The sequence below is a fragment of the Chiloscyllium plagiosum genome, unplaced genomic scaffold (assembly GCF_037043375.1).
Source record: "Chiloscyllium plagiosum isolate Xiang-an unplaced genomic scaffold, Cpla_swu_hap1 HiC_scaffold_24, whole genome shotgun sequence".
Lineage (NCBI taxonomy): Eukaryota > Metazoa > Chordata > Chondrichthyes > Orectolobiformes > Hemiscylliidae > Chiloscyllium > Chiloscyllium plagiosum.
The window spans coordinates 29185585-29207709 of record NW_028270162.1 but is presented as its reverse complement, the minus strand read 5'-3'; the positions used below and the strand labels follow the sequence as shown (position 1 = coordinate 29207709).

General features: G+C 38.5%; 1 protein-coding gene across 6 annotated transcripts in view; it reads right to left on the bottom strand.

Moving 5' to 3' along the window:
* The window catches only part of atxn2 (ataxin 2), a 105504-nt gene that overhangs the window by 61426 nt on the left and 21953 nt on the right, over positions 1–22125 (bottom strand). For all 6 annotated transcript variants that reach the window (XM_043715670.2, XM_043715671.2, XM_043715673.2 and 3 more), the window contains exons 3-5: positions 12096–12155; positions 4831–4902; positions 2408–2567 (exon numbers count right to left, since the gene is read on the bottom strand). In XM_043715670.2, the coding sequence (XP_043571605.1) occupies positions 2408–2567; positions 4831–4902; positions 12096–12155 (292 nt within the window). The remainder of the gene's footprint in view (positions 1–2407; positions 2568–4830; positions 4903–12095; positions 12156–22125) is intronic.

Sequence of the window (22125 nt, the reverse complement as noted above, 5' to 3'; positions counted from 1 at the left end):
AGGGAGTCCAGAAAGTGGGTAATAACCTTGAAGGAGACCTGTACCTAACTCAATCATCGCAAACAAGGTGGTTTGTATTATTCCTCTTGGAGGATATAAACACTGGTTTGGAGAATTTATTGCCTCTTTTGTCAATTGTGCTGCACATACACCTCAGAGGACAGAATTTTAACATATCATGCAAAAGGTGTTACCTCTGATGGTGCAGCTATAATAAAGTGCGAATGTATGAGCGATGGGATGTGGCAACAACTTAAAAGTAATTTTCTACTTTACAAATGCTATATCTATTTAACTTGTCAGAGCATGAGAAATGGTGGAACAAATAAAACAAAGATGCTAGAGAAGTCAGCATTAAATGAATGCAAATAACTTGGAAGATTCTGGAAATAGCTTGTATTTGCATTTCAGCAACAGAACCTGAGGCAAGAATTAAGTTAGGCAATATGGACAGGCCTACTGCTGTTGTAATTGTATAGTCAGAAGTTAATCTCAGGGACAAATACATCACAGTCTGGTTTCGTTTGAGACAGGTACCAAAGAGAGAAAAGGGGTCAAGACGGGGGAAATGGAGTTGTTCTGGGGACTAAAAACAATGGCTTCAGTATTTAATTAGAAGAACTTTCTGATCTAATACTAGATTTTGACAAACAGTCTGATAATCGAGTATTGGATGTTAGGTAAGCAATTGGTTAAGTAAACCACAGTACAGGAGTTTAGACATTGGTGAAATAATACTGGGTGTCATCAGCATGCATGTAAAAACTAATCGATGCTTATCATTTAGTCAAACTGGTAAATATTGGAAAGAACAGTGGTGCACAGTTGGAGGAAAAGGCAATGAGGACAAATATTACATCTAGATAGAACCCTCAATTATTCTAGGAGCAGAGAAACACGTGAACAAACCATACCAGGAACATTCAATCCCTTCAAAACTATTCTACCACAGTCAATGAATCACCACCTCAATAATTAACATATTTCACCAAAGACAAGTCGACCAGGCGTAGAATTTCTGTGAGAAAGTGAGGACTGCAGATGCCGGCGAGTCAATCGAAAGGTGTGGCGCTGGAAAAGCACAGCAGGTCAGGCAGCACCCAAGGAGCAGGACAGTAGACGTTACAGGCACAAGCCCTTCATCTGGAATTAGGCAAGTTGAAAGGGACTGAGAGATAAATAGAAGGGTGGGGCTGGGGTTAGCCGGGTAGGTGATAGGTGGATGCAGGTGGGGTGGAGAGTGTGATAGGTTGGTGGGGAGGGTGGAGCAGATAAGTAGGAAGGAAGATAGACAGGTGGGACAGGTCAAGAAGGCAGTGCTGAATTGGAGGATTCGATGAAGCTGGGGGTGTGGGGGGGCGGAATTTGTAAACTAATGAAGTCGATGTTGATGTTGTGTGGTTGAAGGTGGACGATGAGGCATTCTTCCTCTAGTCAGCAGGTGGCTTGGATTTGGCGGCAGGACAAAATACCCCACTGCCCTGTGGCCGATCACTTCAACGCCACCTCCTACACCAAGTAAATGCTAGTCCTGGGCCTCCTCCACCGCCAAATCTAATCCACAAGAATGGAGGAAGAACGCCTCATCTTCTGCCTTGGGACCCTTCGACCAGATGGCATCAACGTTGACTTCACTAGTTTCCAAATCTCCCCTTGCTCCATCTCATCCCAGATCCACTCTTCTAATGTGGCAGTGCCTTCTTGACCTGTCCCACCTGTCCATCTTCCTTCCCACCTATCATAATCAATTATGCCTGAAGCGTCGATTCTTATGCTCCTTGGATGCTGCCTGACCTGCTGTGCTTTTCCAACGCCACACTTTGATTGTGCTTTTCCAGTGCCATATAAGAATTTTTGTGGACAAAGGATAGAGTACTAGACAATGTAACAGTACATGAAGTTCTAATAGGTATTTCAAGAAACTTAACAAGGAATATCAAATTGTGCAGCAGTAGTTTAAATTTGTTGTCACCAAAATCTCAAAGTAGTAAAAATCAAAACCTAAAGATATTTAGTTCTGACAATGTTGCAGCTAAGCTCCTCTTAAATGGAAATTCTCATTACACTTAATATTTATTCTGTTAAAAAAAAGTAAATGCTCATGATTGCATTTCACCACCCTTCCCAAACTGTTGAGATACTAAAAAGTGGCTCTCTTTTACTTTGTGATGGTAAGTGCACCATGCTGAGTGTCAATATAAAGTTCTTTTCGCTGAAAAAGATTAGATTGTCACTTCTCTGAAAGTGTTATATTTTATCCACAGTTCATGTGGAAAGTAGGGCTTAAATTCCCTCAATTAACATTCCAATTCTGAACCTTCCCAGCAAATTAATACACTAAAACAAATTTTAATGTGAAATAAAAGTTCAACTTGTAATTATTTGTAACAAGTTAGAAAGTCAATACCTCTTCTTGCATAACTTAAGTCTACATCTTTAAAATGCAGCATTACGACATCTGCAGATTTAAAAATGATACTTTCAACAATATCTTCACGCTTTGGTCCCAGTTCTCGTGAACTGGATTCAATATTCTTTCGGTGAGCAGCATCAAGCACCAAGTCACACTGGAAAAACAAATTTCAAAAAGAAGAAATCGCGATAAGCAAAAACCTTGACAAACAACAGCATAGTATTGTTCATTTCCAATATACCATTCTTATGATGAAATTAATAATACTTCAAAAAAGGTTATGCATAATGTAAATGGTAGAAACAGGAAATTTAATCAAGTGAAAATATCCAAATACATCTTTAAAACAAAATTAATTCTCTAGTTGTATTCTAATAGCATTCATCCAGAATAACTGTGATATTCCCCAACGTAGCATCCCAACTGCTTCTTCAATGATGGTCTTCAACACTACCTGCAAATTCATCCTTCATTGATCATTCTTTGAGTGAAGAAATCCCCGTTAACTGTCCTTACATTTCTTCCCTAGCTTGAACAGCATTATTAATAAAAAGTTGTCCTTAAGGTATGCGCGTTACCAGAAAACCCAGCACATTATGGTCTAGCAATAAGTGAAGTTGAATTTTGATGATGAGCCAACCTAAGCTATTTCACAGGACAGTTAAAAGTCACCCACACTATTCAGATCTTAGAGGTAGATATAGGACCGATCATACAAGGCAAGTCTTGTTCTCTAAACAATCTCTAGCCTCCCTAGACATCCGTGGTCCAGCTGCATCTGTTTTACAGCAATCTGACAGTTATATGATCACTGTTACTAACATTGACCTTTCTACTCAAGAGTTAACTAAGACAAATACTTCTTCTACAGTCATGGTATGAGTTCATGAGATCAGCTCTCCACATTGCTCGTTGTTCCCATTCAAGTTCAACAGTTAGGTGTGGGAGTGAAAACATTTTTCCAATATTGTCTCAGGATCAAACTGGCAGCTACCATCTTTGCTTACGTTGGCCATTCTTACACAATTACTAAACCATTCTTACACAATTACTAAATTACAATTACTGACATTGTACAGCTGTCAGTAAACCGGTGGAGTTGACATGGACTACTATTACTCCTACTTTTCATAACATCTACATAATTTCAAATTATGCCTACTGTTCCAAGGAGCTGATCCTTTCCTGTCATTATTTTAAGCAACCGAATCTCCATTAAGGCTTCAAACTGGAGATCATGCCAATGGTGCACCAGAAGGTCTCCTCCTTCCTAAGAGTTTGACTGCAGTTTAATATTCACGCTGAATTTCCACAAATTAACTGCCCCTTGTCACAATGACGACAATTTATACACAGCACTTATTCCCCTACCAGGGATCCTTCCCAGTAGTGAGCTTAGGGACAGGATTATATTCTAGTTATGTTATCCCAACTTTTGGAAATGGGACAAGGTTAGAGCAGTAGGCAGTTCTACACTGTAGCAAGAAAGCCATATTGCTGAGAAATCAGGTATCCTACATAATTAAATTTAACTTTTAAAAGGTCTGCAAAGGATAAGCTGGTACATAGATAATGAATCAAACTTTACTGATTGCCAAAACACTTTTGATGGATTTCTACATTCCAATCTGTTTCCATATCATTTTATTCTTCATTTGAAGTCATGCTTATGTACAATAAATATTAATTTCACTGGCCACAGGATGTTAAATATGACAATAAAACACTACAAAACAACATTTCCACCTGGTGGATTCCAAATAACAGTTGGAGTGTTTAACTGTCTGTAACTGAGAATGCACTGATTCACTGAGAACCAAATGATAAACAACACCCACCCAACAGTTAAATGTAAGAAAAGTGGCAAACTTGTTGGCAAGATGGAACTATTAGTTCTGTTACAATTAATAGTTTCAAGTACAAACAATAATTTAGATTGTTGCTACAAATTGAGTACTTGACATTGAGTTATTAGAAATATACAAATATACTACAGATAAACAATATTGTTTTAATAGTTCATAACTGACCTCAAAAAAATTTATAAAAAATTAAACTACTGGACAAGGCATTACCTTGGTGTAGACAACTGGTCAAAGTCCCACGTTAATATCTCGTCATGCAAATGGGTTACATTAAACTATAGGAGAAAGTGAGGAGAATGCTGGAGATCAGAGCTGAAACAATGTATTGCTGGAAAAGCGCAGCAGGTCAGGCAGCATCCAAGGAGCAGTTGAATCGACGTTTCGGGCATGAGCCCTGAAGAAGAGCTCATGCCCGAAACATCGATTCCCCTGTTCCTTGGATGCTGCCTCACCTGCTGTGCTTTTCCAGCAACACATTTTCAGCTGCATTAAACTATATTATGATAATGTGTAATTTAAGAATCTGAAAGATATATAAAACATCTTGCTTACCTTGGGACTGTAGGTCTTAAAAACACCTTCATATATTCCACCATTTTTCACCTTTAGTTCACATTTTGCACCCTGTAAGGTTAGACATAACGAATGAAGTCAGATAGATTAAGTTGCACCTTTGCAGTCAAATTCTGTTGTTGACAATTTTCAAAAAATTGTTATAATATTTTTGAATGCCATTACAGTAATTTCAATTTCATAGCAACAATCTTCAAGCAAACATTTTCTCAAAGAAACCTATCTAATTCCAACATACTTTGTAATCTATTAGAGCTGAAAGAAAAGGAACAAAAAAGTAATTACAAAATAATTCAGATAATGATATAAAAATTATGAAGGAAAATTGTATCCAGTTGCAAGGCTGGCAGACCGAGAGATCTGTCTGAGCTGCACAGTTTGTGGGTAAACTTGAAACTGTACTTCAATTTAGTAAAGATGAATAGTTAGTATTTTTGCGCTTTACTTGCTGTTCGATTGCTATGAAAATAAAGGTGGTTGGATGCAATTTTTCAATGTTTTGTAAATGAAACCGCAGTCAAAATTTCTTTGCTAACCACTGCTAGAGTATGCAAAATTCAGCATTAAGTGGTGTTGCTGACTTGAAACTACTTTCATTTTGTATCTTTAAGTCCTCTGTAACTATTTTATTATGGCAAGATGATCAAGATTGTACATCTGTGCCTGACCTGGGTACATGTGCTCCAGCAGATTCAATCAAGTTAGATATCAAATGACAATCCTACATTACTCCTGCTATCATATATTAGGCTAGTAAAACAGGAACAAATCAGGCAGATGAACAAATGGTCCACAGAACAATATTTAAAAAGGGAAAGGGTTTTGATTTCTGGAGCACAGGCATCAAGTCCCAGCACAGTTAAAAGGCTCAGCAAATGGGAGCTTCAGTTAAAACTAACCGAATTCCAAGTTCCTTATAGGAAAGTAAACAGAACAGATTATTCAAATTTGTAAATTCTGCAGTGAGACAGCTAATAGCCTGCCAACCATAAAAACACTGTGGGGCACATCTGACAAACTCTTGATATTTCAATTGGTAATGGAAGGGCCATCAAGTCATTGTTAAAATTTCAACCATAGCATCCAATACATCTAACTGACAGGTAGATGGAGGATTGAATTAAGATCACAATGTCTTATTGCCACAGCGTTTCCTCCTAATTCCCAAGAAAGAAAATGGCACCGAAAATTGGGTTCCGAGATACACGCAAAGTAGTGACATTGGCACCAAATTGACCAATTAACCGACATTAGATAATGGCAGAAATGTGATTCACACAATCATGGGTCAAACTTTCACCCCTGAAATGCCAGGAGAATTTGGGGTAGAAGTGATTTTATCAATTCACTAACCTGAAAAGCTGAGAATTTATGGTGAAAATAGATTCTAAGACCCACCTGTATAATGTGCTCCCAAAATGATCACAGATTTTCATTTCTTGATTACACACAGGAGTATGCTGCAGTACCATTAATTTCGGCTGTTTTTGTTTTCTTTGACTGTAATTAAGGCTCGTAATACAGTCACACTACCTAATCTTTGCCCAATGACCACAAGTCCTTTCAAAAATATATTTTGATATGCAAGTGGGCAAGACAAATTCTTCAAGCATATGGTGGGAAGCTAAGAACATTCACTTTTTTTCATGTACAAAGGTTGTTATGGACAGAATTTTCTTATCCCTGGAGTAGAAAGGAAGGAGATTAACAAGAAAGGTGGCTAAGAAAAAGGAAACAGGGAATGAAGAGCATTGAAATATTTATTTTTCAATGTTTTACACATTTGCAAATAAAGTTAGTTAATTACCATATTCTGCAGCGTTAAAATCTTTGCATCAAGTAGGGCCAGATGAGGGACTGAATATTCATAGCTGGATATATTTTTAAAGAGCTGACAAACCAGATTTTTACCAGGGTCAGAGGGTGCCTGAACATAAAGTGCTGACACTGCAACACCTTTCCATCTCCCCCCGACACCCTGAAAAAAACCTCAGGCACACAAAACCAGCTTTCTTGAACACTTCCTGTGGCAAAATCCCAGGAGCAGCAGGGAATATTAGCTAGCCAGTTATGGGCCTCAAATTGACCAAGTGAATGGGTTTTTCCAATGACCATAAATCCTTTTAAAAATATATTTTGATAAGTAAGTGGGCAAGACAAATTCTTCAAGCATACGGGGAGGAGCTAAGAACATTGTACATGGGAAAAAAAAAGTGAAAGGTGAACTCAGGTTATGAGAAAAATTCCAACAGTAACAAGTGGGTAACAAGGCATGATGCCATCAGCCATCATGACCAAATTTACATTGACTCCTGTAGGATTTGTATTTTCTAATACAAGCTAAGAAAAACTAGCAACTACTTTTTGTTTGAACAAAGGAGATTAGTGGATTAGGTAAACAGGATAGCAACAGTTCTGACTAAGTGACAAATCTGAAAACCACAGAAATTGACACCACATTAAATGCAAGGCATTCAGAATAAAGAGCAAAGGAAATGCCACCAAAGTATGACAGTTAGGTGATTTAAGCAGAATCCATCTCAACATACAGAAACAGCTTCTGAAGTGATTACTCGAAAACATATATAGAAACAGGCCAACTTCGTGGAACTCAGATTACTGCTCTAAAGAATGTTAGGTGGATTGGCTATGCTAAATTGCATTTAGTGTCCAGGGATGTGCAGGTAAGGTGAGTTAACCATGGGAAATGCAGGGTACAGAGATGGGGTGGGCCAGGATGGAATGCTCTTCAGAGGTTCAGTGTGGACTCAATTGGCTGAATGACCTGCTTCCACACTATTGAGAATCTGTGATCTGTGAATGTCAGCCCCTTTCCAAGTTGTAAATTCAATATGCTTTTATCAATCTACATAAAGGGGATGAATATCCAGCAAAAATACCCAAAGTGTTTACGGATGACCCACAACTGGACTTTACTGCTATATGTTGGGCAAACAATAATATTTGGTGGTGGGAAATGCCAAATTGCCAGTTAATTCTTTGATATTGGTTTTGGGATGGAGCTGTAATGGCATGGCAAACATTTTCATCCCACCCCTCATTTGTACCACAGAAAAAAATGGCAGTGAGCTACATTCTTGAATCACTACTATATGTAATGTAGGCAGAGTGTTTCTTTCTTCAGTGGCTTGAAGCAACTGTGAGGCTTTCTATGCAATTTCAGGGGTAGTTAAGTGTCAATAACATTGCAGGGGATCTAGAATCACACTACGCTGTGTAAGATCTGCAGATTTCTTTTCCTAAAGATAGTGAGGTATTGATCCAAATTGATAATTACTAACCATTCTTAATGATACCAAAATTTTACTCCTGAGTAATCAAATCTATATTACATGAGCTCCTTTGTTGGAATTTTTAGCATCCTCCTAAATAAGAAAATTTGAGCATCAGAACAAAAGAGCAGCACTTAAGTTTATGAATACCTACTTATGCAGCATAGCAAACTGTGCATTCTGAGTACATAAACAGCAGATATAATTCAGATGAAGTGGTGCATTTTGGGAAAAAGGACATTTAAACAATTGTGAACAGTAACAGATCAGGACTACAGGCGCAGAGATGTAAAGTTCATTGAAAGTGAAAAGAGTCCTCAAAAAGGAAAATGAAATTCTAGGTTCAATCATAGCATGTAGCCTTTCCTCGCAGTCCAATCCATCCATTCCAGCTATTAATTTCGTACATTCTTGACTTGTCTCCAGTGCATTTATATCCTTTATTGCATAAAAGGCAATACTATACACAGTACTCCAGATGTGGTCTCACCAATTCCAGGTCCCCGAAGCACTACCTTCCCCTAAATTTATGTTCAATTTTCCTAACTATAAACAATTACATTCTAGAGATTTTCTAATCAAATGATCAGAGATGTTATTATAAATTTCTGCAGCAAGTGAGACTTGAACCCAGACCTCGTGGTTAGGATGTAAGGACACTACATTGGACTCCAATGGCTCTTAACATTTGCATGCTGCTAGCTTTCCAAATTACTTGTTGCACCTGCATACTAACCTTTTGCAATTCATGTACTTGGACACCAAGATCTGTCTGCATTTCAGAAGGGAAACATTTAAAAGGCACCAGAGGGACAAATTTTCCCACAGATAGGGTGGTTCGTATACGGAATGAACTACCAGAGGAAGTGGTAGATACAGGTATAGTTACAACATTTAAAAGACATTTGGACAGGCATGTGAATTGGAATGGTTTAGAGGGATATGAGCTGAAAATGTGTTGCTGGAAAAGCGCAGCAGGTCAGGCAGCATCCAGGGAACAGGAGAATCGATGTTTCGGGCATAAGCCCTTCTTCAGGAACAATCGATTATGCCCGAAACATCGATTCTCCTGTTCCCTGGATGCTGCCTGACCTGCTGCGCTTTTCCAGCAACACATTTTCAGCTCTGATCTCCAGCATCTGCAGACCTCACTTTCTCCTTAGAGGGATATGAGTCCATCACAGGCAAATGGGATTAATTTAGATTGGGAAACCTGGTCAACATGGATGAGTTGCGCCAAAGGGTCTGTTTCCATGCTGTACAACTCTATATCCACTGAAATAATTCAGTTAGGAGAGCATAAACTAAACATCTAAAAAGGTTCCCAGTTCAAAGGTGGGTTCTGGCACAAATGCAATTAGGGCTCTCTTGTGGCACAATGGTAGTGTCCTTACCCTAGATAAGAATGCCTGAGTTCAAGTTCCAACTACTCCAGAGATGTGTAATAAATGGTGATTCAATTAAAAAAGGAATATTGAATATAGAAGAAATGAAAGTACAGTTTGTTGATTTTGTATTGTTTAAGTGACAATGCAAATTCCTCATAAATCCTTGCATCACTTTATGAAAAGACACTAATGCCATGAAAGGACAAATATTTAGTAAAATCAGACCAAGGCGACATGTTACAGCTGTGAAGCTCAAAAGTTTGTTTTCCTTCACAATAAAAAAGACTAAAATTGGGATGGGGTAAATAATTTCAAACTGTTGCATGATTTGGATCAAAAGACCCTGCGCATTAATGCAATGCTTCTCATTTCCTCACTGTGACCCATGGTGATTTATTTTTGAAATGTAAATTACATTGTCAAATGTATCTCCCAATATTTCTGGCACAGCAAAATTACACAAACAGCAACACATTGGTCTGCTTTTAATAGCATTAGCTGGAAAAGTTATATTGGCTTGACTGGTTCTCTTATTGTCTATATTTATCTTTGGGGCAGCACCATGGCAGAGTGGTTTAGAGTGACAAAGTGGTTGGGGGCAGCACAGTGGTTAATACTGTTGCCTCACAGCACCAGGGACCGAAGTTCAATTTCAGTATCAGGCGACTGGCTGTTTGGAGTTTGCACATTCTCCCTATGGCTGCGTGGGTTTCCTCTAGGTGCTCTGGTTTACTCCCACAGTCCAAAGATGTGCATGTTCGGTGGATTGGCCATGTTAAATTGCCCATAGTATCTAGGGATATGCAGGTGTGTGGATTAGTCATGGGAAAAGCAGGGTTATGAGGACTGGTGATGTGGTGGTGAAATCTCGATGCGAAACTTTCGCAGGGTCATTGTGGCCTGCTTCCACACTGTAGGGATCCTGTGTGGATTCTATAAACTGGAATGCAGTGTATAAGCTTAACATTTACTCTGAACGAAAGCACTTTCAAAAACAGTGGCATTCTGCTGAGGCAGCATTTAAGAGACAGTATTGTACATCTTTGGATGTGGATTTTGAAACCAGGTTTCATGTCCTAGAAACAGGGACACTACCACTGCACTGAAGTGTTAGTTTGATTTTAGTACATGAATCTATAATTTCAGAGGAAAGTGCTACCACTGTGTTCAGCTAATAAAGTATCTACGAATAGGGTAAGTAAGAAAGAAGTGCCACTACACAGTTCATCAGTATTAATGATTTGGAGATGCCGGTGGGTACAAAGTTAAAAATCACACAACACCAGGTTATAGACCAATAGGTTTAAGTGGAAGCACACTAGCTTTCGGAGCGACGCTCCTTCATCAGGTAATAGTGGAGGGCTCAATCGTAACACAGAATTTATAGCAAAAATTTACAGTGTGATGTAACTGAAATTATACATTGAAAAATTGATTGTCTGTTAAGCCTTTCATCTGTTAGAATACAGTGATAGTTTCACTTTCATGTGTAAATCACAAAACCTTTTTTTTAAAAATGTTGTATTCTCGGGTTAGCTGTTAACAATGGTGATAGCTAGACAATATGTTGAAGGTGTTGGCCCCCTGTGTTCTCTGTCTATGCCATGATGTTTAGATTGATTCTAATCTTAAAAAGTGAGATAATGGAGTTTTACATAAATTCATGCAGCTTTTGAGCTCAGAGTTCTACATGAATGCATGCAGTTTTTGAGCAAAGTACAATGTAACCCTGAAAGTACAAATTCGCCCCACAAAATGTGTGTGTGTGTGTGTCTCTCTCTCTGGGTTGGGGGTTGTGAGTGTGAGAAAGTGTATGTGTGTGTGTGTAGTGAGTGCAGAGTGTCTTAAGTCTGTGAGGGGGTGCGTGGGAGTGTGTGCGCGCGCGTCTGTGTGTATAAGAGTGCCTGAGTATCTGTGTGTGTATATCTCCGTTATCTCACTTTTTAGATTAGAATCAATCTAAACATCATGGCATAGACAGAGAACACAGGGGGCCAACACCTTCAACATATTGTCTAGCTATCATCATTGTTAACAGCTAACCCGAGAATGCAACATTTTAAAAAAAAAGGTTTTGTGATTTACACATGAAAGTGAAACTATGATATTCTAACAGATGAAAGGCTTAACAGAATCAATTTTTCAATGTATAATTTCAGTTACATCAAACTGTAAATTTTCGCTATAAATTCTGTGTTAGGATTCAGCCCTCCACTATCACCTGATGAATGAGCGTCACTCCGAAAGCTAGTGTGCTTCCAATTAAACCTGTTGGACTATAACCTGGTGTTGTGTGATTTTTAACATCAGCCATAACCTAGCTAAGATTCATTCAAACAAATAGGGGATCTAGAAACTTACTTTCACCAAGTTATTGAGATATGGAACATTTTACAACAGAAAGGCTACATTACCATCAAAAATAGTATTTGAAACAAATGCAAGTTTACAAAAAAGAGGCAAAACACCAGTATTAGCGTAGAAAGATGTACTTACGCATTCTTTCAAGCAAACAATTTTGCTAAGAATTAAGTTAAAATCTTATGCATAAATGCATACTTACTACAACTGATGTAAGAATGTGGACCATTCGCATGTTTGCATATATTCCATCATACGGAATCTGTAGAGGGACAAAATTAAAGATATATTAATTAGCATGTTAAAATTTACTTTCCTAAGTTAATTTATGTTTTGATTGAGCATAAGCAACTTAAAAACAGTATTCAGGACTCAGTAAACAAATATCTTCCAAACAATTCATTGACCACCACTGCCAATTAATATAGCAAATATTATCAAATAGACCAAGATGTTTCAAGCTGGTTAGAAAGCACAAACATGCATGAAAACCTCAGATGGTCTTTATTCAGAGATGAGTAGGTTTAACAACCCACAACAATGTTACAGGCAAATCAGTGAATGACAATTATGAATCTGTTCTTCTTAAAAAAAAGTGCCTGTCATGCAACCTTTTCAAAATTATAGAATATCCTAACTGTAGCAAAATTGTATTCAATCCATTCAATTCTTCTTCAAGCACTGCAATGTTTGCCACAAAACAAAAGTACTTCTCTCCATTTTGGTTGTAGGGACACAACTATACAAACAGACAAGTTGTAAAAACTAAATAACATCCCCCAAAAAAGATTCATTTACCAACACTTTGACCCTAATTAGCCCAAATATCACCATCTTTGTGATGCTCAAACTCTCTTCCCAGAGAAAACCATACAGGTGCATTTTAAATGTTTTCTAAGAGCTCTAAAAAGGATCGAAACAAAAATAGATTTAATGATTTTGTTCCAATCTGACATTTAAAAGAGCCACAACAAGAGTGGATAGTTGACCCAAAGTCAACACACAAGCTTATTACGCTCTAGATATACCAAAGCATTTTTTTGATCCTGTTAAAAGTGTTAAGTGGAGGAATTCAAATTTTAAAAATGAAACGCGAAAGATAATTTTGTGCACGAATATAAAACAGATAGTGAGTGCTTCATACCAATGAACTATTATTGGTCTATTGCATCAGAATTACGATATTAAACTATAGTCGACAAATACAAGTGCTCCTTTGGGTGGCAAGATTTCTTAGTAATGGCTCAACCAGCCACATATATCCTCAGTAAAGGAATCAAATAGATACATTAGGTTTTTTTGGTATGACAGTCAAGCTCTGTCACCTTAAAAACAGTAATGAATGTTGCAACAGCCATTAAATTTTCAAAATAATTCAACTGCACTTCAACAACCGTGTAGCAACCAACTCAACAATCTACATCAGTCCAGATAGTTCCTCATAACATGACGGTTGCATTCTTGTGCAATCCTGTGTTACAGAAAAATCGAGTTTTAGAAACAGCGTTTGAAGCATTGGTGTAATCACGTTGCAGCCAACGTAAGTTTTAAAAAAGTTTGTGCTATAGAAACAATGTCCCAATTTGTCAATCGCGTTATAGCCAATTCACAATAACGAAACTTGCATTATAACAGAATGACCTGAATCGAAGGCATCGGGTTTTAACATACCCTGTATAAAGATAAATAGTTTGTAATAAATCATGAGATACATTGCTGTTGGCACAGAGTGAAGGGAAAATAAGTAATTACTGTCCCTGATCACGAACCAAAAATATTCATCGGAGAGGATGATATGAATATCGGTAGTGTAGAAAATAGTTAGAAGGATAGACAAAGGATTGACAGAAGGATATCAATAACGTGATCTGGTGGGCAGAATAGTGGTAAGTGGAATTCAACTGGAAAAATACAAGATTTGAGGAGAGCTAACAAGGGTTACACCACGAATGGCAGGACCCTGAAAAGCACTGAAGATCAGAAGGATTTTGATGTGCATATCCAGATTCTTGAAGGTAGCAGGATAAATTGATACGGTGATTAAGAGGGACACAGAATACAAGAGCAAGGAGGCACTCTATAAAATGCTGGTTAGGTCACAACTGGAAGCATTCCATTCAGGTCTGGTCATCACACTATAGAAAAGATGTGACTGTATGAGAGAAACTGCAGAGCAGCTTCACTTGGATGCTTACTAGGCTGGAGGGTCTGAATTAAGGAAAGATTGGATAGGCTAGGATTGTTTTCTTTGGAGGACCAAAGGTTGAGAGGGAGCCTGATAGAGCTAACAAAATTATACAGGAGCATAGATAGGGTGAATAGAAGGTGAGGATCTGATACCCGAATACAGGCTGAGGTAAGTAGTTGTTGTCAGGAACAACCGCTTAACAGATAATAACCTAGGTGTTCTTAATAACCTAGGTAGCAATAAAATGGCTTCTCAATGCAAATAATATGACAAAATAGCTTCTAGGCTGCAAATAGACAATTCTGCTAAAAGCTGCATAAACTGGCTTTTAATTCTGCTATAGCTGCACAATTGACTAACCAGTCTGATTCAATAGAGATTAGCAAACAACACTCCCTTGATAGCATAGAAATAACTAGACTAGATAAGACATTACTGGCCATCCTAACTGACTTTCAAATGCAGGTGCAATGGTTTGGTTAGTGAGATAAGAGTGGCCTGAGTGTTGGAAAACAAAGTTGGTTCCCAGGAAATATCACTGGACCAAGTAACTGTCAAATAAAGCAAAATAGTGTATTGATTGGTAATTGTCTGAATGTACTATGCGATCATAGCCTTTTCTTTAAGAAAAGTATAAAAAGGTCTTTGTTTTAAGCCATGTGTGCAGCTCCTCAGAGGAATACAGATGTGCACAACCTGTGTTTCCGCATGCTCTGTACCTGGCTGTATGAAGAAATAAAAGAATGAAGTCTTAAAGAACCAGACTGATTGTGAGTGCTTGCTGACCAATCATGTATCATGGTTTTCCATTTTCATTTGTATAGCATACAGTACTATGGGCCAAAAGCTAGAAAATGGGATTCAGCATAGTCAGATCTTTGGTGAATGGTGTGGCCTCCTTCAGTGCTGAGAAGTCCACAAGTCAAGAGCGAGGCCTGGATTGAACTTGTCTCTAATATGAATGCACTCATGGTCTGAACGTATAAACAATTATGGACACTTGGGAGGAGATCCTCAAAGTAATCACCACCTGGACCACAAGAGGTCATTTACCCTAGGGACTGTGACAAGGAAACATTCGAGGAAAATAAAGCCAAATAGTGTTACTTGAAAAACTCTTTGTCATATTAATATGTTTTATCTGCCACCTGTGTTCATTTGCTATGTTTGTTTTAGAATAAATACGTAAGTATAATTACTAGTTCATCACTATAACACTGCTGCAATGTCAGAAGACACTAAATTATCTAAATGATCTGCATTAACAGCTAAGTATTCCTCTTCGAGTAGGGCACTTTTGCATCATTCCCTTTCAATAGGCTGTCTTGCTCCAGCTGACTATTGAGGGTTCCTGTGATGCAGTCATCATTTCCCTACTTCAGAATAGGAGGCCCAGGTTCCAAGTCCCGATACTCCACAGGAGTGTAATAACACCTGTGAGCAGGTTGATTTGAAGATGATCTATTAGTAGTTATTGAGAAATAATTACAGTACTCCATCTGATAATTCAATATACTTCATAAACTTAACTGTTGTGTTGATACGAGCTCTCAACAATTTAGACTTTGCAGTTTCAAAAACTTCCATTGACCAATGCTACTTTAACTTATTAACTCATCCTCCATTATAACACTGAGGTGGAGCATCAATAATTGTGGTGGGTGCAGATCCTGTTGCAACATTCTACAGCTCTACCAACAAAAAGATTTGAAATTCTGCCAATAATCAGTAATCTATTTCAAGTGCTGAATTAACATGGCACTACCTCCACCACAGAGGTCTATATATACACAACAGATTCTACCTGGCAATGATAAACTGCAAAATGTATCAAAACAATGGGGTGGGGTGGGGGTTCTTGTGGTCCAATGATAGTGCCCCTAGCTCTGAGCCAAAGGCCTCAGTTCTAGTCCTTGAGGTGTGTGATAACATCTGAACAGGTTAATTAGAAAATAAAATAAAATAGGTGGGGTGGAGACTATTACTGCTTAAGAGCCTAAGCAATCCCAACCTATTTCTCTTCATGAAACTTGTGCTATCAGCAAAATGCAAAGTAACTCTTATAAAAATCAGGTTTAAACCTTTATTGAAAAATACAAAGGCAGATCAATTTTAGCTAACACGAGCATTCAACAACAATTCAATAATTAAACAATCTAAGATAGATTCCTCAGCAAAAGCCAGAAAGAATACAAATCATATTGGACTGAAGTCTGAATTAGCTGTGTTTCTCACCACAACCAACTTATTCAACTTTGTCAGTTCTTAATTTCTGATTCTATATTAGCCTTTCATATTTTTCTCCCTCCTCTTCTACCAACATTCTGCCAGTTCATCAGCTTTTGCAGACCAATTCAGTGTAATCCTAAAGATCTCTCTATTTCACATGCTTTCAATTTTCTTTCCTACTTGAAACTAAATATAATAAATTGCCCGAGCAAAATGTGTCCATATGTTCATATATCATGAAGCTTTTTGACTTAACAGAAAGCCTACCAGTAAATTGCCAATGTACATCAGCATTAATTTGATGCAAAAAATGTAACACAAAGAAATATATATACCCAGTCAGTACCTATTTCCAATAAGCAACAGAAGTACACGCCTTCCGATTAACCCGAGATATTCTTTTGCATCTGGTTCTCTAACTTGAGTGAGTATCATTCCCAAGGGCAACAAAGTTATTCCAGTATTGTGCATGCAATGAACCATGGGCTCAATACAGATCAAATAGGTTTAATCCCAGTTCTCAATGGTTTATTGAATGCTGGATAAATTTGAGATTTACGTCAGCCCTTACATTTATATGCATATCTTTTAATTACATAGGTCTGTAGTACTATGAAGTATGCCTGATTTTTTTTTCAAAGATTGGGCCACATACCATTGTATTTTAGGAGAGATTTAATAGCTATGACACAAAAGTGGGATCCAGTTGAACTTCTTTAAAGTATCTGGGCAACTTTCTCCAAGTTAATACCATTTCCAGTTAAATTTAAACTGGAATCAACACAATGTCCACATAAGAAAACAAAATTTAAAATGCAGCAAGCATGTCTACCTTTAAACCACTTTCCAAGTAGAACATTTGAGCTCAAAAAACACTTCACAGCCTGAATTTGTGGTACCTTCTTAGCACAAATCTAATCCTTACGAGTCAAAGATGGATAATTGGGTGCGAAAAAGATCTTTCATTGGGCAATTTTCACTTCTAACCATGAAACTAGTGTACACATATAACCCCAACTACTCAGTCTGCTTTGATCTGTTTCATGGACTTTATCTAAGTTTCTACAGACAGCTTGTTGATGTAATTATCTAATTTTCCAAAGTATGTTTGAATACTTTACAACCTGTATTCATGATCTGGAATTGGCTAATTGTCTCTCCCACTATTAACTAAATTATCAATTTTCACTAATAAATGAGTTGCTTAACAACCTTATTAAATGTTGACAAAACATTCAGCAAAGAGAAAAGTTATCTGGTATTGCACCTAACCTTCAATTTGAAGCACATCATCTAGTTCTGTATTAAATCTACAGAATTAAATCTACATGTACACAGGTTTTCTTTGACTGAGTAGTTGGGGTTATATGTGTACACCAGTTTCATGGTTAGAAGTGAAAGTTGTCCAACGAAAGATCTTTCTAGCACCCAAGTATCCATCTCTGACTTGTAAGAATTAGATTTGTGGTCATATATGCGACATATCCTGAGGATACAAACCTTCTCTGCCATATAAAGTAGTAAAGAACAACAATACAACACAAAAACAGGCCCTTCAGCCCTCCAAGCCTGCTTCAACACTTTTTCCCCTTCCATATTGAATCTATCTTCAATTACAGGATCCACATCCCTCGATTCCATTCCTATTCATGTATTTGCCCAGGTGCTGCTTGAATTGTATCTAACTGTTTCCACCACCACCACCTCTGGCAGCATGTTCCAGACACTCACCATCCTTTGTGAGAAGGACATGCCTCGCACATCTCTTTGGGCAGCACTGCTGCCTCACAGCACCAGAGACCTGGGTTTGATTCCAGCCTCGGGTGACTGTCTATGTGGAGTTTGCACAGTCACCCCGTGTCTGCGTGGGCTTCCTCCCACAGTCCAAAGATGTGCAGGTTAGGTCAACTGGCCATGCTAAATTCCCCATGGGGATGAGTAGGTTAGGTGCATTAGTCAAGGCCAAATATAGGATTGGGGAATAGGTCTCAGTGGGTTACTCTTCGGAGAGTCAGTGTGGACTTGTTGGGCCGAAGGGTCTGTAGGGATTCTAATTCTAATTCTAATAAACTCTCCCCCCCTCCCTCGCACCTAGACCCTGTGTCCCTTAGTAACCTACCCCTCCAGCCTGGGAAAAGGCCTCGGGCTTTCCGCTCTATCCTTATATTCACAATCTTCTAAACTTCTATCAGGTCGGCTCCATAATCTCCTGCATTCCAGTTAAAACAAACCCAGTCTATCCAACCTTTCTTCATAGCTAAAATCCCCCATATCAGGCAACATCCTACTAAACCTTTTCTGTACCCTTTCCAAAGCAACCACATCCTTCTGGTAGTGTGGTGACCAGAATTGTACACAATATTCCAAATGTGGCCTAAAGTTCTATAAAGCTGCAGCATAACTTGACTATCCTTACAGTCAGTACCCCTTCCAATGAAGGCAAGCATACCACAGGTATTTTTTACTACCTTATGTGCCCGCTCTGCCACCCTCAGTCATCTGTGGGCCTGCACACCCAGATATCTCTCTATATCAATACTCCTAAGGGTTCGACCATTCACTGTATAATTCTCACCTGCACATAGCCTTCCAAAATGCATCTCCTCACACTCGTTCAGATTAAACTCCATTTGCCATTTTTCTGCCATTGCCTCCAACACATCTATATCCTGCAGTATCCCCTGACAATTCTCCTCACTATTCACAAGACATGTTTCTATCATCTGAAAACTTAATCATTAGACCAGCTACGTTATCCTCAAATCATTTATGCAGATCACAAACTGTTGTGGTCCCAGCACTGATCCCTGTGGAACACTAGTCACAGCCCTCCATTCTGAAAAGCATCCTTCCACTGCTACTCTCTATCTCCTATGACTAAGCCAGTTCTGCATCCATCTTTCCAACTCACCCTTGATACCATGTCAAAGTCGTGACTTCACTTTTTGTACCAGTCTGACATGTATTGGGTTCCCCCATCATTGACGATGGGGCTAATTGTGGAGTATCCGCCTCCAGGGAGTTGTTTAATTATCCACCACCATTCATGACTAGATGTGGTAGGACTGCAGAGCTTAGAGCTGATCCATTGGTTGTGGGATCACTTGGCTTCATCTACCACTTGTTGATTTGGCATGCAAGTCATCCTGTTTGATAGCTTCTCCTCATTTTTATATAAGCCTGGTGCTGGTCCTAGTATCCTCTTCTGCACTCTCCACAGAACCACAGTGATCCCTTGGACTAATGGTACTGACTGACTGATCCATCTCTGCTTGCTCCTGTAGCCTCCAGCATTACAGACACCAGTCTTCAGCCAATTCAATTCACTCCACACGATAGCAAGAACTGGCTGGAAGCATTATGGGCTCTGACAACATTCCGACAACAGTACCGAAGATGTTTCCAGATCTTGCCACTCTCCTAGCCAAGCTATTCCAGTATAGTTAAAGCTGTATAGTTAATGTGGAAAATTCCCAAATATGTCCTGCACAAAAAAAGCCAACCCAGCCAATTACCACCCCAACAGTCTACTCGCAATCATCAGTAATGTGATGGAAGGTGTCATCAACAGTGCTGTCATGCAGCACCTAAAGTAGTAGTGGCTTTTCCCTATAGCTGCCAAAATTACAGTGAATAGCTTTAATACTAGCATTCTGTACTAGTAGAAGCATTCTTTCCACATCATGTTGCTAAGCCTATAACAAAGTCTTGTTTCCATTTCCCAATTGACTCTATATGTAATCATGTTGTTAACAAAACAAGTAGAATTGCTGATTCTGTACAAGCTTTATACTGCAATCGTCTGAAAAGCAACAACTGACTGCTATCTGGTAAAATGATTGCCATTTCATGAAACAGCCTCATTACAAGCGCATCTCAAATTCACTCTCCACTTTTATAGGACTGATGTGCTTTTGCTCACCGCATAACCAGTTTTTACATAAAATAAGCAAGACAGAAACAAACCATTCAGATCAACTGGTTTGTATTCAAAGTTATGCTCACATCAGCCTCCTCCTCTGATAACTCCAAGGGTAGCCTTCTACTCATCTCTCCTCCATGTGCTTAATATATCCCTCGTCAAAAGCATCTGTGCTATTCACCATAACAACCATGGTCAAATAATTCCATTCGAACCACTTTAAGATTATTCTGACTCACTACTGAATTTATTAGAGACTAGTTTATATGTGTGTTTTTTAAGTTTTGGATGCAACCCCACCATAAACATAGTAACTTCATCTAATTGTAGAAACACTTTCATAATCCTACACAATATGAAAGAGGTTCCTTGATCCTTTTGTCTGCACTATTTGTGCAAACTGCTTAATTTAATGCTAAATTTCTATGCGATCTTCAGAAGTATGCCATTGAAATGCTTTCTTATACAAATAGACAGCAACTAGTTTTTGTTCTGTTCCATCCAGCAATATTCTACTTAATTTTATAGATTATTTGATTGCTTATATATAAACTGGTATTTGCCCTTGGCTGGTATTTCTCTCTTCATGATTTAAATTAATAAACACCTCACGGTATTTGTTTTAAAGCTCATTAGTTACCTTGTTATGCTGCCTAAAATTAAATTATTTAATCATGCAACATCATTACTTAGATATCTTAGCATATTACGCCGAGGGGATCCTGAGGATAGCTTCCATTGTACTTTAAAAAGGTAACTTTCAGATCAGGAGACTGATGAGTACATAACCAAGTACATTAAATGCGTGGACATATTAAATAGTATTGTTATGCCAGCATAATGGGAATTTTACATAGAAGATATATTTATTTTACAGCACTACTTATGGCAAACTACACTTCTGTACAGTGAAAGAGTTTTATAAAGTATAACTAGCACCTAAATCGTTGTTTCCATTACCACAATGGACAGCACTATTCCCCTGAAAAAATTGCTGCCGGAGAAAAGCCAGCAATGGACTGAACACATCTGCACAGGTCAACAACAAAGTTATTTTCAAGCCTGCAAAGATCTCATCAACTATTGTTAAAGACATCACACAAAATTGGAGGGGGCTGGGGAGGAACTACAAACTAGACTTGAAAAATCATGATTGCTCTTGACTGCTCAACCTACTTCAGCTGAAAGCTCATGGCAGGATTTCAGAATTCGTTTGCTGGCAATACATGCTCACGTTGTTTTACACATAATCTAAATCTATATTAGTCATGATTTGGAGATGCCGGTGTTGGACTGGGGTGCACAAAGTTAAAAATCACAACACCAGGTTATAGCCCAACAGGTTTAATTGGAAGCACACTAGCTTTCGGAGCGCCGTTCCTTCATCAGATGGTTGTGGAGGGCACAATTGTCAGACACAATTTATAGCAAAAGTTTACAGTGTGATTTTATACATTGGTAGGGCAGCACGGTGGCACAGTGGTTAGCATTGCTGCCTCACAGCACCAGAGACTCGGGTTCAATTCCCGCCTCAGGCAACTCTGTGTGGAGTTTGCACATTCTCCCCGTGTCTGTGTGGGTTTCCTCCGGGTACTCCGGTTTCCTCCCACAGTCCAAAAATGTGCAGGTTAGGTGAATTGGCTGTGCTAAATTGCCCATTAGGTGGAGGGGCAAATGTAGGGTTGCTCTTCAGAAGGTCAGTGTGGACTTGTTGGGCCACAGGGTCTGTTTCCGCACTGTAAAGTAATCTAAAGAATAATACCTTAATTGTTTGTTGAGGCTTTCATCTGTTAGAATACTATGATAGTTTCACTTCTTTTAAGTGTAAATCACAAAAACTTTTTTAAAAAAAGTTGCACTCTCCGGTTAACTGTAACAATGGGTATTAGCTAG